The following is a 15,839-nucleotide window of genomic DNA, read 5'->3' as shown; positions in this document are numbered from 1 at the left end:
AATAAACCTAAATTACAACTGAATACTAAGTTATAGTATCCCAAAACTCAATACTAATGATAAATCAATTCGAATAAGCTTAATAGGGGTATATTGGATTGAGATTTTAAAACATTTTATTCATTCATGAAATCTGAGGGTATTCGATTGGGATTGTTTGAAATCCATTAAAATCTTGAGGTATTCAATCGAGATTTTAAATTATGCTACGAAATCTGGTGATATTCGATTGAGATTGTTTAAAATCCGTTAAAATCTGATGGTATTCAAATGTTGATGGATTTTTTTGGATTTCATAAAATGATGGATTTTGTGACATTCTTCCGTGTATTTTAAGTTTTTTGAAATCCCACCAAAATCCATGGGATTTTGAAGCATTGTGCATCCTATCAACTCTGCGACATTTTATCAAGAATCCGCATAAAATCAAAATCACATACAATCCATTAAAATTCATAAACTAAAAACAATCCATTAAAATTTCAATCGAATACACTCCTCTAAAATACAACTGAAAACAACCAAAGTAAAAAACAACAATTATACCATTTAAAATCTAGAGACACAACTTAATTATTGTGTTGCTTGATTTTAAAATTAAAAACACAACTGAAATAGTAAGCTACTTTGGTTTCAAATTCTAAATCACAAAACCAATACTTAATCATGTAAGTATTTATCTACGTTAAGCAAGTTACTTAGTGTAATTGTAGTACTTAATCATGTAATTGTGTCTGTATATTTTGAATCCATGTTGTCCTTATATATAATCTGATTGTTTTTCTTTTGTAATTTACAAATTTGTTTATATATACGGGTTGTGCCCTCAGAGCACAGGTTAACCTGTCATAATTGCTCTCTTTTTCTGCAACAAGTCAATAACTACTCCTTCTCTCTCCTTTTTCAAGTGAAACAATCCATTAATGTTTCTTGATTGTTGTGTTTTCTTTTTAAACCACATGCTTTACTCTTTTTACATATTATATTCAAAAAAATATTGTTTAAAAATTATATACAATTAAAATTTTATTAAATACTAACTATATATTCACTTTTGATTTATCTTTCAAAATTTTATATTTATAACAAAATGTAATTTTATTTTAAAAAATGTCAACACAAACTAATTTTTTATCGAATTTTATATGTCAACTTTTAATTAATTTCGTCCCACAAATAATAATGAGGCCCCCTGCATATACATTAATTTTCTAATTAAAATCACCTTCTAACTAATTTTTTTATTATATATCAAATTGGATGATTTTAATTAGAAAATTAATGTATATGCAGGGGGGGCCTCGTTATTATTTGTGGGACGAAATTAATTAGAAATTGTCATATAAAATTTGATTTAAAAAATTATTTTATGTTGACATTTTTTAAAATAAATTATATATTATTATAAATAAAAAAATCGAAAGATAAATCAAAAGTAAATATATAGTTATTATTTAATAATATTTTAACTTGTGTATACTTTAAAAATACTATTTTTTAGAATATAATATGTAAAAACAGTAAAGTCAAATACATTACTTATATGGTTAAAGAATAAAACACAACAATCAAGAAAGTATAATTAATGTCAGGTGAAAAAAGAGAAGAGAGAGAGTCCAAGTTGCAGAAAAAGAGAGCAAATATGATAGGTTAACTTAACCTGTGCCCTCAGGTCACAAGATAGACTACCGTTATATATAATGGTTCATACAAGATTCTCGTCACTGTCTCACTCTCCTTCATAGCGTGGCTCTGCTTCAAAGTTTGTTACTAAGTTGGCACCGAAGAAAGTTGAAATTGAAAAATCAAAGACAAAAGAAAAAGGCAAAAGGTTCAACCTAACAATTCAAGACAATATGATTCCAACCTTTGAGGTATATGAAAGTCCTTCATACTAGAATCTTGTAGTTGGGTTTGTATATTTGAATCCATTTTGTCCTTCTGTGAAATCTTAATCTTAATGTTGTTATGTGTTTATTTAGATTTTTGGGATATGATTAGTACAAAAAAAATATATAAACCTAATTGTGCACACTTTCAATTATGTTTTCAAAATTATGCAGGCTTGTTGATAAGTCAAGAACTGTCAATGAGTCAAGTTCTTTTTTACATGCAATTGTCAAGAAGATTAATTATTTGTAATAAAGTCCGTAGACTTTGATCCTGTAGACTTTTTGGGTCTATTTTAATTGTATTGATTTTGTATAACTGGCCCCCTGTGGAAAACCATCTTAATAGTCAGATTCAATTATTTCTATCAGTTGCATCTTTGCTATCTTGTTTGCAATATTTGCAATCATGATTGCAGAAGTTGCAACTCTTATATTAACTATGCAGATAGAAAAGTCCATGTCCATAAAACCTTAAATGTCATGGTGTCAAGGAGTTTTTTGTAAAAATTATGCGTCCATTTTGCAAGTTGTTGCCTTTAGATCTGAAAATTACTAGCTTTAGCTTTTATGATTGTACAGATATAGATTTCTCATTTATGTCTTATTTTAACAAGTCGGAAACATATCTATTTTCAACCGAAAATCCATCAGAGCGGCATTGTTTCCGAAGAAAGTTGTGTAATCCAATACAAGCTAATACCAATTCTGCTTGTGTTTGAAATGAAAACAAAGCTGCAACTTTTAATATTGTAAATCTTGTTTTGAATACACCAAAAATTCTCTCAATCACATTTCTCAATGACGAATGACGGAGATTAAAATGCTCATTTGCATTTCTTGGGTGGCCATCAAGATCTTTTAGATGATATCGGACACCGCTCAGAGGAGCTAAAAACTGACAACGATTAGCAAATCCACAATTTAGAAGAAAATATTTCTTTTCCCAAAAATAAAAGTGTACAATAAATAAGCGTGAGATATACAATTACTTTGAACAATAATTTATAATAGAAGAATAAATAATGAAATTTATATACTTTGGGGAACTTCAAGCCCATTTCTTTTTGATAATGCATCATTTAAAATTTTTGAATCATGTGCCAAACCTACCCACCCACTAAGCATGAATTCCAAATCGAAGTTGCAAGTAACTAAAATATTTTAAGAATTGAATCCATGCCGATTATGGTAGCTACTTACTTCCCGACCTCGTATCATAGTTGGGATATGAGTTTCAAGAAAAAAATTAAAGTTTCGAAATCAAATCAAATTATGGTTAACTAATGGATTACAATTAAAATAATATCTTAAAATAAAGGATAAAATCTTGTGCTCTCAAAAATTTTGGTAGAAACACCTACCGGCTTTACCATTAATTATGGTGCTATAGTGTTCAAAATATTCGGAACTTTGTTAAAATTTGTACCAGTAGCAAAGTGTGAGCGATTAAACCTTTTGCCTAACATTACAACAGTGATCATTGTATTCCACAATTAGTAGAAAAGTAGCTAACATTTCTTCAATGGATACATATTTTGTATTTTCCCAAAAAGTTCCTTTTTTTATTATACAACACAGCTTGAGAAAGACATATGTTCTATGTAATTCACGAAAATTATGTGAATCTTCATCAATTATTTACAAAATGATATCCGAGTCTCGCTACTGGTCATCGTGTAAGAGAACGGCGGATAGGTTCATGCATCATGTTTATATAATCTCTCAAGATGGTCAAAATTGCATCAATTATCATCACAAAAGCTTAACCGTCTCATAAAATTCATCGTCTATCTCTTCTTCCATCTCTTCTTCGTCAATTTTGTTCTCCAATAATTTCTAATTTTCCATTATTAGAAGCCTGCATCAAAAATCCACGGAACAGATAGTACCAGTTCAACATATTAGAAAATAGACAGTACTAGTTAGCATATTCGAAAACTGCAGATGATACCAACAAATCAGGCCAGCCTACAGAATGGTCAGCCTGTTGGTATTTCTTTTGAAATTTATTCCTAAGCTGATATTAGTCCCAAACTTTCCTGAATATTAAGTTTTCAATAAATTGGAGACAGGTTTTGAGAAGTATAAAGGACAATATTACAGAGGAAGTTTTACTGAAAGAAATTAACGAGAACATTCGTCTGCCAATGTATGCTGATAGAATAAAGAGTGATAGCAAAGCAGCCAATCTAGCACGACACAGGTGATAAGCTGGCACAAGGACCGGACAAGTCATTGATACAGAGACAGAAACAGAAGCTAGCAATAGTATTATGCATTTAAATACAGGTTAGTGGCCAAGTTGTGTGAGCAAAATAGTTACTACAACTTATTAGTAGCCCATTGTACAGCTGTAAGTATGACAACTGGTGAGTTCTTTGATCCATTTGTCACTCACCTAAACAGTCCTCATGTGTGAAGAAGTTCTTTATGACATGTCAAATGAAAGTGATTAGTGGTAGCAAAGTAATAAGACAGTACCAGTTTAGCATATTAGATAACAAATATAGACAGCAGCTATCGCAAAACAGCTCCTTTTAATTTGCTTCTTCTTCAAGCAAGTAATCAGTAACAGAAACTGAACTAACTCAATAATTTAGCAACAACAGACAAAAAAAAACGAAAAAGGAAGAAAGTCAGAAAACAGAAGCAGCAAAAGTAACAAATCAATAGCTCAAGTCTTAACCATTTATATTATAAAAGCATCTCACATAAAATGTACTTTCCCCAGTCACTCGATCAAGCCCCTTTACTTTTATTGTCACATAAATCAGTTCAATATATATAACCAATTTTAAAATTGACAGACACAAATTAGTTGCATCACTATATCACATCTTTCTTTTGCTCAACACTCTCCTGTTACCAGTGGCAGGTTAATCAAACGATTGGTAATAGGACTTTCAGTTACTGCTTACAGGGAGAAATGCAGTCCAGTCATGCTAGCTGCAGCGGAAAGGGTTCCAAGGCCAAGGCCATGGGAATAGAATTCTAACTTATCAAAATAAAATTCTAATTTTTCTTATTACAAGGAACTAGAAATAGAATCTTGCAATCTGTGCGAGCAGGATTATATGGTTTCAAAATCTGTATTTTGTATGAATTTAAAGAACCTAAATGGATACTGGGAATGAGGCATTTAATGAGTACATTGATGCAAGACTGGGAATGGTCATCGGATAGGAATCCTCCAATAGAGCACACTACCAGGTTTTAAATAACTCACCAGAATTCTGAAATTTAACACGTGATTTGTTGGGGTGCGCCAGACCGAGGTAGTAGTGCAACACCTAGGCCATAAACACATGATTTTGTACCTCAGACATTGTACTTCTTATATACATATCTCCATGTGGTAACTCCAAGTTTATCAACTTGGCACATACACTCTTGCTGTCGAATTACAAAATATTTAACTCTATTTTTAAACCATATAATCCTGCTCGCACAGATTGCAAAATTCTATTTCTAGTTTCTTGTTAATAAGAAAAATTAGAATTCTATTTTAATAATTCCTTATAGGCTAGATTGCTTTATAACAGGTCACAGAGTGTTTATTCTTAATTAGTAGCCTTACATGTTATTAGCCAAATCATGTTTCCTATACTATTAAGCTAAATACCTGTCTCTTTTTAGGGACGGGTCAGTACCTGTAGATACTCCAGAAGTGAGAAGATGATCGGTGCAATCCTTACTTCTATAAGAATTTTCAGAATCCATTTTTTATCTGGCGTCCACCAATTATAGACATCAGTCTGCAACAATTGGAGATTGACATCAGTAAAGGTAGTAATACATAAGAAGATGAACACTGTATAACTTATTAATAGATGTGACAATCACAGAAATCATACACCCAATCAGCACAACCAAGGATAAAAAATGATCAACGATATGATAAAAATAGCTGATACTCCAGAATTATCAATAAGAAATGAATTAATATAAAACAAGATAGTCATCATAATTTTATTCAAACCAAACTCTGATAATCATATACCCAATCAAACGAAAGTTCTTCCAACCCAATGTCACTGATTATTAAAAATTATTCGATGATTGTCAAATAAAATTTGTAAAAATTATTATTTGCCTGTCATGCCAAGTATCCAATTTGCTCTTTCTCGGGGAATCATTCTCAAGAAACCATCCTTTTTCATTTTGGTGTAAAGCAAGTTAAATGCCTCTAAACGAACATCGTCACTTAAATATGGAACCTCCTTAATAGCATCCCAAGTTGTATACATCCTTTCACTTTTCATTCTTTGCAATAAGCCATAAACCCCTTCAAGTTGTGGTGAGCTTAGCAAGTTGTTCTAAATATCACTTTCAAGATAGTTGCTACTTGAGTTAGAACTTCCCTCGTACTCGCTTTTGCTTCTTTTGGTTAGAAGGTTTTTCTTGGGCAACTCAAAAACTTCACGAGAACCCGTCAGTGGCGAGTTAAACTGTTCAAACTCCTCAAGATCATAACTCAAGTCATCAATGCACATATCTTGCACTTCACTAGCTTGTAATGTCCTTGCACCAGTAGCATTACCCAATCCAATCGAACTTTTACCAAATATGACACCGCCTCCGACAACAATTTGTAAGTCCTCATAATCATCATCAGATACCCCATCGCGCAAGTTTTTATCTTTTAAACAAGCCTGTCCAAAACCTCAATATTATTGTTGGACTACAATCATGCTTATATAATTATAGACATGAGATTTGGATTTACCTTCAGGTAGTCATCCCATATTTCCTTGGGAGCGGTAAACTTCTTTGAAGTTGAGTCATAACCAAAACCGAAATTAAACTTCTAAAGAGTTGAATAAGAGATCCATCGACCTTTAAACCACTTTAGTCGACTATAATAACAATTATAAGTCTTATTACACCCAAGTTATGAATTAAGAGTGGGAAGAATTCTAGCTTCCATGATTTGTTTAAAGACACCGCTATTGTCATGCAATCTTCGATTTGCTGCATCAACCATAATTTTTAACAATGCTTTGCTCTCTTCTTGTGTCCATTGACCATAAACATTTCGTTTTTTAACAATATGTACATCATCCATAACACTAGTGCATAAACACGTAAAATGACTCGTCATTAACATATACAATATCAACCAAATAGACAAACATGTATATCAGAGTTATTTATAACAAATATATACAAAAAACATACAAAAAGAGACTGTCATAATGATAGTGTAGGGTTTTATATGTACCTGTGAGAGTAAAAAGCCGGTGAAAAGTAGTGAAAGTGATGAGAAGAATATGGTATATAAATAGTGATTTTGAACTTGTATTTTTTTCTTTTGATTAGAAATTTGTTAATTTGTCAATGCAATGAAATCTTACTTACTGATGGCTGATTTAATGATGCAAAATATACATATAAAATCTTCTCCAAATGCTTCAAAATCAGTGATTGTAATAAAATCCATGAATATTTGGATCTCCTGAGATTTTGATTGATATTTTAGAAACCCAATTGAATACCTGCATATTTTAAAGCATATTTTTAAATCCCAACTGAATACCTGCATATTTTAAAGCATATATTCAAAATCCCAATTGAATACATTTGGATTTCAAGAATCTAAAAAAATCTAATAAAATCCCAGTTGAATACACCCCCGCCCCCTCTAGTTTGAACTCTTTGCTTTTAGCTTCATTGTTCTGTCATCTGTGCATCACAATCTGCAAGAAATGGATAATGAATTAGGTTATGATGATGACCAATTCCGTCATCCCGTGCACATGCAGCATTTTGTACCAGTATAACCCGGGCACTATTCACTGTGCCAACTATAACCACCATAATAGGGTCATATACATCATATGTGAACTATTTTAAGAAAATATTTTTTCTATGAAAAGTTCACGACCATTTCATACCTTAAGCCCATTTCGCTGAGTTTAAAATTGTGACTTATGACTTATTGTGACTTAATGTCATAAGTTGGGAGCTTAAAATGTCTGTTGCGATAATTTTGACTTATTAATGACTCATGAGTTATTAAAATATAATAATAAAATAAAATTGATTTATGGGTAACTTATGACATATGGGTAACTTTTATCCAAAAAAAGTTTTTAAAAACTAAGTCACCGAAAAAAGTACCTCAAACTATCTTCTGGTTTTAAGTCAGTTGGCTTATTTTTGACTTTAAGTCAATTTCAGGCTTATTACACAAACAAAAAAATATCAACTTACAATCAAAAACAGCTTTAAGGACTTAAAGCTTATTTAACAGGCTCCTTATGACTTATGAGGGCCTAGGCGAAATAAAAAAAAATTAGGCCCTCGGTATCCTTTTCCTCCTTTAATATGCAATACTATAGAGCAAGTTACGATCAAATCAACATGATTATATATATATATATATATATATATATATATATATATATATATATATATTGACGAAATCAAGATAGAGGCATATAGAAGAGCATTGAGGCCCTTAAATTAAGATGAATTTATTTTGCTACTATCTAAGAAACACATAATAATGCAAAATGATAATGCAAATATAATAATGATATTGATGAGGCATAAAAAGATTTAAAACTTATGTTGTGTTCTGTTGGGGAGAATGGAATGAAATGACTCGAAATAAGAGAAAATACTAGAGGTAGGAAAAAAGTTTTAAAAAAGTTGAGTAAGTGTAAAATTGTTATAACAAGATTTGAGAAGTGAGTATAGTAAGGAATGAAACATTCTTTCCCAAACTGGGGGTGTGATCTCTGGTATAGAGCGTAAGGAATGGAATGGAAGAAGGAATGATATAGTTCAGTTTTCTTTCCATTCCTTCCAATATCATTAAATCCAACCAAATATGACATTAGAGGAAAGAATATCCAAAACCTAAACTACATATTATCACAACTTTACAAAATCAATATGATTTTAAACCACTCAAACATCAGTTAAGTCAACGAAGTAAGTTCTAAAATATATTTTTAATCATATATAATATGTAGAGATTAAAAAGTTGTGTTGCTTGAAGATGAAAGTGTATGTAAGATTGGATAATCACTTAAAGTAGCACACACATACTCATAATTAAGAAACGCATTTTATGACAAATTTATCATATTTTTTATTTAAACAAATGTATATTATTAACACCATGAAGGTCTACCAAATTCTGGCCCCCTTAGAAGGTATGGGCCCATGGCGGTTGCCTACCTACCTGCCCTCTCTCTAGGTCAGGCTTAAAAAAGTTACTCGGTGCATTTTCAATTTAGCCTTATGGTGTTTTATTAAGCCTTCATTGATATCACAGAATACACAACAATCGATTTGAAACAAGAAAGCAAATACTATCAATTATATCATCATATATATGTAGATACAAGTATTTTTAATTACTTCCTCTGTTCCTATATAAATGTACTTCGGACAAGGATGTGGTCAAATTTTATCATAAGTTAATGAATATAATTAAATACAATAATAAATATTATTCATGAAATTACATTTAGTAAACTACCAACTTAAAAATTTGTAAAGTGTCTAATTTATAAATTAATATTATAAGATTTGATTCAACTAACAAGGGCTGAGGGTTTAATTCTAAGTGAAGGCATTTGCATGCGTATAGGAATGGAAAAATTATCCGTAATCTTATTAATTAGGAAAACCTTGGTAATAGGATAATTGTACTAGTTAGCAGTTATTGTTTTGGTGGAAATGATGAGCACTGGCAGGTGCAAACACCAAGTTGAAGAATTGAACTAGGAGATTAAGGAAATAAAAACTAAATGTGGGACTAGTACCTTTCCTCATTTAATCAGTCGTACCTTGACCGAAATTTCGATTAATTAACGCAGCCAACAGCAGCAACCAGGTTGTTGCAGGCATTCCCGTGCATGTGAAGGCAATATCAAATTCAAGCAGTCATGCATTGTTTGCTGAACCTGCACATATTCTACTGTTAGCTTTCAGGTTCATAAACTTGAGACATGAAATGCTTGTTCAAAAACGTGTTTTATTGAAATATTGGGTCTCAGTTTCCCTTTCTTATATATGTATTGCTGAAATAATTAGAAATCCATGGAAGGAACAGTGGCAGAACCAGGATGAAAATTCAGGGGGGGCTCAAATATTTAACTATAGAATATCCAAAAAATGAAAAAACATACAATACTAAAAGAAAATGCAACTAACCTTTAATTTCCAATAGTTGTACTATTCTTTTCTGAAGAAGTGATGGATGATAGTTGGATCCTGCGATTTTGCATATTTTGATAGTGTTGTAGAATAGCTTCGTTATCCACACTTGCAAAAATAGCTTTCTCGATATATATCATCATACTATCATTCAGCCACGCATCTCCCATCCTATTACGCTGATAAGTCTTGATCGTTTTCATAGCAGAAAAAACTCTCTCAACAGTAGCAGTGGCAACAGGTAGAACCAGAGCTAACTCAACCAGAAGATAAACTAAAGGATAAGCAGTGTGTCTGTGTGTCTTAACCATCATGACAGAAAGATCTCCTATACTTTGAAGTCCAGATAAATCTTTATCCGTTCTCACATCATAGATAAAAGTATCCAACTGATTTGGCAACAGCTCAAGATCTAGTAAAGAGAAATCTTCTGGATAAAATTGTGCAAGGCGGACAAGTTAGAAACATTAAAAATGGCAATTGGCCCAACATGACATTCTTAGCTATGATTTTGGCTGAATGAGGTTCTTCGTGAGAAGCAACAGATATGGGATTATGGATGATGATATGCTCGTATTTACATTGTGACACTGTTGCTATCAAGTAAAACACAAATTTTGAACTTTCCAAGTTCACACTTTTAGCAAAAGAGATGCATAAAATTTTTATTGCAAGAGCTATCCTCCATAAAGAAATGCATTACCTCAATAATTTGTCATGATTTTAAAGTCTGTTGACTTTTTTCACCCACTTGAAATGCTGTGCATCATGCTTTTATCCTCAAGCCAACTACAGCCAGGAGTTTTTCTCAATCCCGTGTCAGTCATCTGTAATCTTGTGCTTCTTGCTTCACCCCACCTACCAGATTGCGCATAAATGGATGACAATACAACATAGTGAGCAGGGTTTCCTGGTTCAAGTCTGACAAGATTTTTTAGTGCTAATTCTGCTAAATCAACATTATCATGCATTTTACAAGCATCTAGAAAGGCTCCCCAAACTCCAGCATCAGGTTCCATAGGCATTGTCTCAATTAAACTCAAGGTTTCATCAAATAAACCGGCATGAGCTAACAGATCCACAGTACATGCGTAGTGTTCCAAATTAGGGACAAGATGATGTTTTTCTTTAATGGAGTAGAAAATTTTCCTCCCTTCATCCACCAAGCCTGCATGTCGACAAGCGGACAGTGCACTGAGAAAAGACACAGAATCAACTTTAACGTGACTTTCTAGCATCACTGTAAAAAATTCAGTTGCATGAGCACCATGACCATGCACTGCATAGCCAGCAAGCATAGCATTCCATGTAACTGTGTCTTTATTATCCATCTCCACAAAGAATTTCTCAGCATGATCAAGACGCCCACATTTGGCATACATGTCTATAAGACTATTCCCAATGAGTGTATTAGAATGAAGGCCTGTTTGAACTATTTGAGAATGTAAAGCCATACCTTCTCTCAGTGCTGCTAAATATGCTACTGCAGGAAGGATGCTCACAATTGTGACCAGATTAGGAACAAAAGCCTCGAGCTTCATTTGGTTGAAAACGGATATAGCTTTCTGGGCATGTCCATTTAGAATGTATCCTGCTATCATTGTATTCCAAGAAACTTCATCTTTGAACAAATCGGTTTTATAAAATAGAAATTCGGCAGCTGAAAGACTTCCACATTTGGCATACAGGTCAATCAGAGCATTCTGTACATGGCAATCTGATCCAAACCCAAGCTTTATAATTGTCCCATGAATGCATCTACCATGACCTAGATCATCTATGAAAGCACAAGCCGGGAGTACACCCACAACTGTTCCTGAATCTGGGTGTAACCCAGACAATTGTAGCTGGCAAAATAAATCCATTGCTTTGTAAGGTTCACCAATTTGAGCATATCCATTTATTAATGCATTCCATGTCACAATGTCTTTATGTAGCATCCTGTTGAATACAATTAGAGCTGAAGAATAGAGGTTACATTTAGCATACATAGATACTAAGGTTGTTCCAATTGAAACATCACCATCTATATCAGCTTTGATAGCAAAGCAATGTATGCTCTTTCCGAATTTTCCACAAAACAATTCCCCGCAAACAGGAAGAACGCCCAGTAAAGTTACTTTAGTTGGCTTTAACTTTTCATTTTGCATATCACGAAATAGTGAAAGTGCCTCTTCAGCTTCCCCATACTGTGCAGTAGAGGCTATAAGTGCTGACCAAGAGACCAAATCTCTTTCTTGAATCCCTGTGAACAAGTCTTTTGCCTTCTGCAGCTCTCCACACTTTGCATACATTGTTATAAGAGGAGTAACAACCCGAACATCGGAACACATCCTTTGGTTCTTGATGCAATCGTGAATCTCTATCCCTTTCTCCAAATCCCTCATCTCCGCAGCTGCTAATAAAGCACTTACAGCTGATACCTTATTCATAATCATGTTTTCTCCTTTCAGTTGATCATATAACTCAATAACCCGAACAAAATGTTCACTATTTTCATACCCTGCCATCATCGTACCCCAAGAAACATCATCCCTACATCTCATAAAATTAAAAACCTTTTCCCCACTTCCCACCAATCCACACTTGCAATACATGTCAATCAACCCGTTCGAAACCGCCACCGGAAACTCCCTCCTAATCACATACCCATGGACAGACTTACAAGCCTTAACATCTCCCAACTTACAAATAGCTGGAAACATATTCAACAAACTAACCGGATTAGGCTCCAACAACCCCTCTACTCGCATTCTCTTAAAACACACCAATCCATCCTCAGGATCCAAACTCTGCGAAAACCCTGCAATCATAGCATTCCAAGTCACAACATCTCTCTTAGGCAGCACATCGAACACTTTTTCAGCGCTACCCAAATCACCCATTTTACAATACATATCAACAAGCCCAGTCCCAATATAAACATCACCTTCCAACCCTCTCTCCACAATCTTTTCATGAACCAAAACACCCTCTTTTAAGTCTAACAACCCAGTACAAGCTTTAACCACAAAAGTAAAAGTAAACTTATCAGGCTCAATTTTATTCTCACACATAAAATGATACATTTGAAGACTTTCTTGAAACTGATTAGTCTTATTATAAGCTCTAATCATGTTATTACACAAAATTACATCTGGGTTTGGCGTAAAATCAAATAAAGATCGAGCAAAATCAGTCCTTTTAAAGGAAGAGTATGAGTCTATGAGGAGGGTGTTTGTGTGATTGTCAGGCTTGTACCCTGAAATTATTAGTCGGGCATGGAATTGAAGGAGAGATTTTAGGGTTTTGCATGAAGATAAGGGAGTGAGCGAGGGATGAGAGCGGTGGAATGATGATTGTTTTGAGAGAGTGTGAATTGTTTTGTAGAATAGAAAGTGTTTGATGTTCATTGAATTGTTTTGGAGGTAAAAGAAGAACAGATTTTGAACTTATTTTAAGGGTGCTTCTATATATAGGTTTGGTGCTGCTTGAAATTTGTCAACAATAAGAAATTGCTTAAAAAATAAAAATATTTTTTATATTTTCTTGTATGTTTATAATTCGTTGTTTATTAATCCGTATGATTCTTTTTTTCAGAAATTGTCAAAACAAATATTCAATGACAAACAATGAGAACGATATACTTGTGAAGACCGGGTATTAAAATTCAAGAGAAAGCCACAAGAGTTTATCATTTCAAGTTGTCCAGTATTCCATAAATTTGTTTATAGTTATATAAAATGTTTAAAGGCCGTACATTCGTCTCTATTTTTCCATTCCTAAATTTAGGATAACAAGAGTCATAGGAGAAAACTACATATTTGTTATTTGTTGTATTTAGATATATAAGTCATTTGATTATATTGTTTGGGTGGTCATAGTTGAAAAAATGTGTGATGAAAACCAGGCCAATAGATGCTTGTGTTTTGCAATAGAATTTAGCTAGGTATCTACGATCTCAATAACCAAATATTAATTAACAATGCAAAGAGGGAGACTGCTCAACTAAATTATCAAAAATTTATTAATAAATTATCGACAATTTTTTTTTAAAGAAATGTTTTCTTTTGTCAAACTTAAAGCGAATTTCATTAATATTTTGAAAAATACTCAATCGAGACAAATTCAACTGATCATGCAATCAAATTAAAACAGATAAAAGAGCTAAATAATTAGTCATTTTGTTTCTGATAAACTAACTGAAATACAAATATTCTAAAATTAAAAATAAAGATAATGGTTTCCCGAGATATCGAATCTGCATCTTCTCCGAAAACAGTAGCTTCATAATTGACCCTCACAATAATTTCATGGATAGTGCAATGACTTAGTGTCAAAACTGAGTTTAGAGGTCTCATATTATGAACATATGTTTTTTGTGAGAGATCAGCACATACGATTTTTACTACCGTTCCAAACATATCAAACCTATCTACCTGCGCAGTTATAAACCTGGCAAAAGTGTTGTTAACGTGAGAGTTCCAAATCTTCCAATACACCGTAAAATTCATTTTCAACACAACCAGCATATCATATAAAGTAAGACACATCGCACAAAGCGACACTCAAACACACAAATAATAACTCAAGCGACACTCAAACACAAAAACACACAAAATCCAAATGAATTTTACAAGTTTTGTAGAACAAAACTCGATTTTACTGAATAAGAAGCAAACAAAAGAGAATGTTTATTGATAGAAAATTAAAAAAACAAGAGAGGACGTATTGTGTGGATGGAGAAGGGGCAGATTAAGAATTGAGAGCGATTGAGAGCGAGGGGGAGGGTGGGAGAGAGAGAGGTCACAAAAAATAAAATTGAATTTCGGGCGAACATCCCCAACCCTCCATCCATCTATGATCAGCTATAGGACAGTTATATCTTGCTAAATAGTGAGTCAATCTATTCGCAGATCGTTTGACAAACCTTGACATAATAATTTGACTATTTAAATTTAACAACAAAAAATAAAATTGAATTTCGGGTGAACATCCCCAACCCTCCATCCATCTATGATCAGCTACAGGACAGTTATATCTTGCTAAATAGTGAGTCGATCTATTCGCAGATCGTTTGACAAACCTTGACATAATAATTTGACTATTTAAATTTAACAACAAAAAATAAAATTGAATTTCGGGTGAACATCCCCAACCCTCCATTCATCTATGATCAGCTACAGGACAGTTATATCTTACTAAATAGTGAGTCAATCTATTCGCAGATCGTTTGACAAACTTTAACATAATAATTTGACTATTTAAATTTAACAAGAGATCTTTGCATTCCTTGATTATTCTCCCTAAGTAGGAAATCTGAAATATGAATGAGTTACGAATCAGCTGCACAACTTGCAATCTGTTTCTACTACATCATCATCATGATCCCTATACTCAATTATGCTTAGACCTTTGTGAATTCCTACAGCCTCCGTAAATTGAGGTAAAAATTTTCCTTGAAAACATTTGGAGTTAGATTAAATGAAGATTATCTACAATAATTATTAAAGCAGGACTATAATGGTTTATGTCTTGAAAGACAGTTGTGTCGATGTTAACTATTACTCTGTTTATCTTTGATGGGTGCTATTATTTCATAGCATCTTCTTGCTGTATATAGAACTAGAAAACTATAAAATGATTTATCTTGAATAGATTGTCATGAGATAAATTGAGCATTTAAGAATAAATGACAACACAATTTTGAATGTAAAGTTTTTTAAAATTTATTCAGTCGGCTACGTACTCAAACGAGTTTTCAGAACAGCGTCGGTTCTGTCCAAATATTTGAAA

At 32.8% G+C, this 15,839-nt stretch overlaps 2 protein-coding genes across 6 annotated transcripts; both read right to left on the bottom strand.

Moving 5' to 3' along the window:
• Positions 1–3,275: 3,275 nt before the first annotated feature.
• Positions 3,276–13,475, bottom strand: LOC108216035 (pentatricopeptide repeat-containing protein At2g39620). Of its 5 annotated transcripts, XM_064092594.1 has the most exons (6): positions 10,768–13,475; positions 10,062–10,494; positions 9,695–9,811; positions 6,619–7,387; positions 5,543–6,544; positions 3,276–3,750 (listed from the first exon to the last, which is right to left on the bottom strand). In XM_064092594.1, the coding sequence occupies exon 1, from the start codon at positions 13,454–13,456 to the stop codon at positions 10,808–10,810; it is 2,649 nt and encodes an 882-aa protein (XP_063948664.1). In that variant the 5' UTR covers positions 13,457–13,475; the 3' UTR covers positions 3,276–3,750; positions 5,543–6,544; positions 6,619–7,387; positions 9,695–9,811; positions 10,062–10,494; positions 10,768–10,807. The 5 variants fall into 5 exon arrangements, with proteins under 5 accessions (XP_063948664.1, XP_063948661.1, XP_063948659.1 ...); XM_064092591.1 differs by lacking the exons at positions 3,276–3,750; positions 5,543–6,544; positions 6,619–7,387 and adding an exon at positions 7,394–7,588 and having other exon boundaries at positions 9,671–9,811; XM_064092589.1 differs by lacking the exons at positions 3,276–3,750; positions 5,543–6,544; positions 6,619–7,387 and adding an exon at positions 7,394–7,588.
• LOC135152288 (uncharacterized protein At2g29880-like) lies at positions 6,209–6,957 on the bottom strand. Its single transcript, XM_064092163.1, has 3 exons — positions 6,874–6,957; positions 6,619–6,699; positions 6,209–6,544 (listed from the first exon to the last, which is right to left on the bottom strand). The coding sequence occupies exons 1-3, from the start codon at positions 6,955–6,957 to the stop codon at positions 6,209–6,211; spliced, it is 501 nt and encodes a 166-aa protein (XP_063948233.1).
• Positions 13,476–15,839: the final 2,364 nt, after the last annotated feature.

Source organism: Daucus carota, chromosome 4 (assembly GCF_001625215.2).
Source record: "Daucus carota subsp. sativus chromosome 4, DH1 v3.0, whole genome shotgun sequence".
In the NCBI taxonomy this organism is placed as follows: domain Eukaryota; kingdom Viridiplantae; phylum Streptophyta; class Magnoliopsida; order Apiales; family Apiaceae; genus Daucus; species Daucus carota.
The sequence above is the reverse complement of the archived record's forward strand: the minus strand, read 5'-3'. Positions and strand labels throughout refer to the sequence as shown.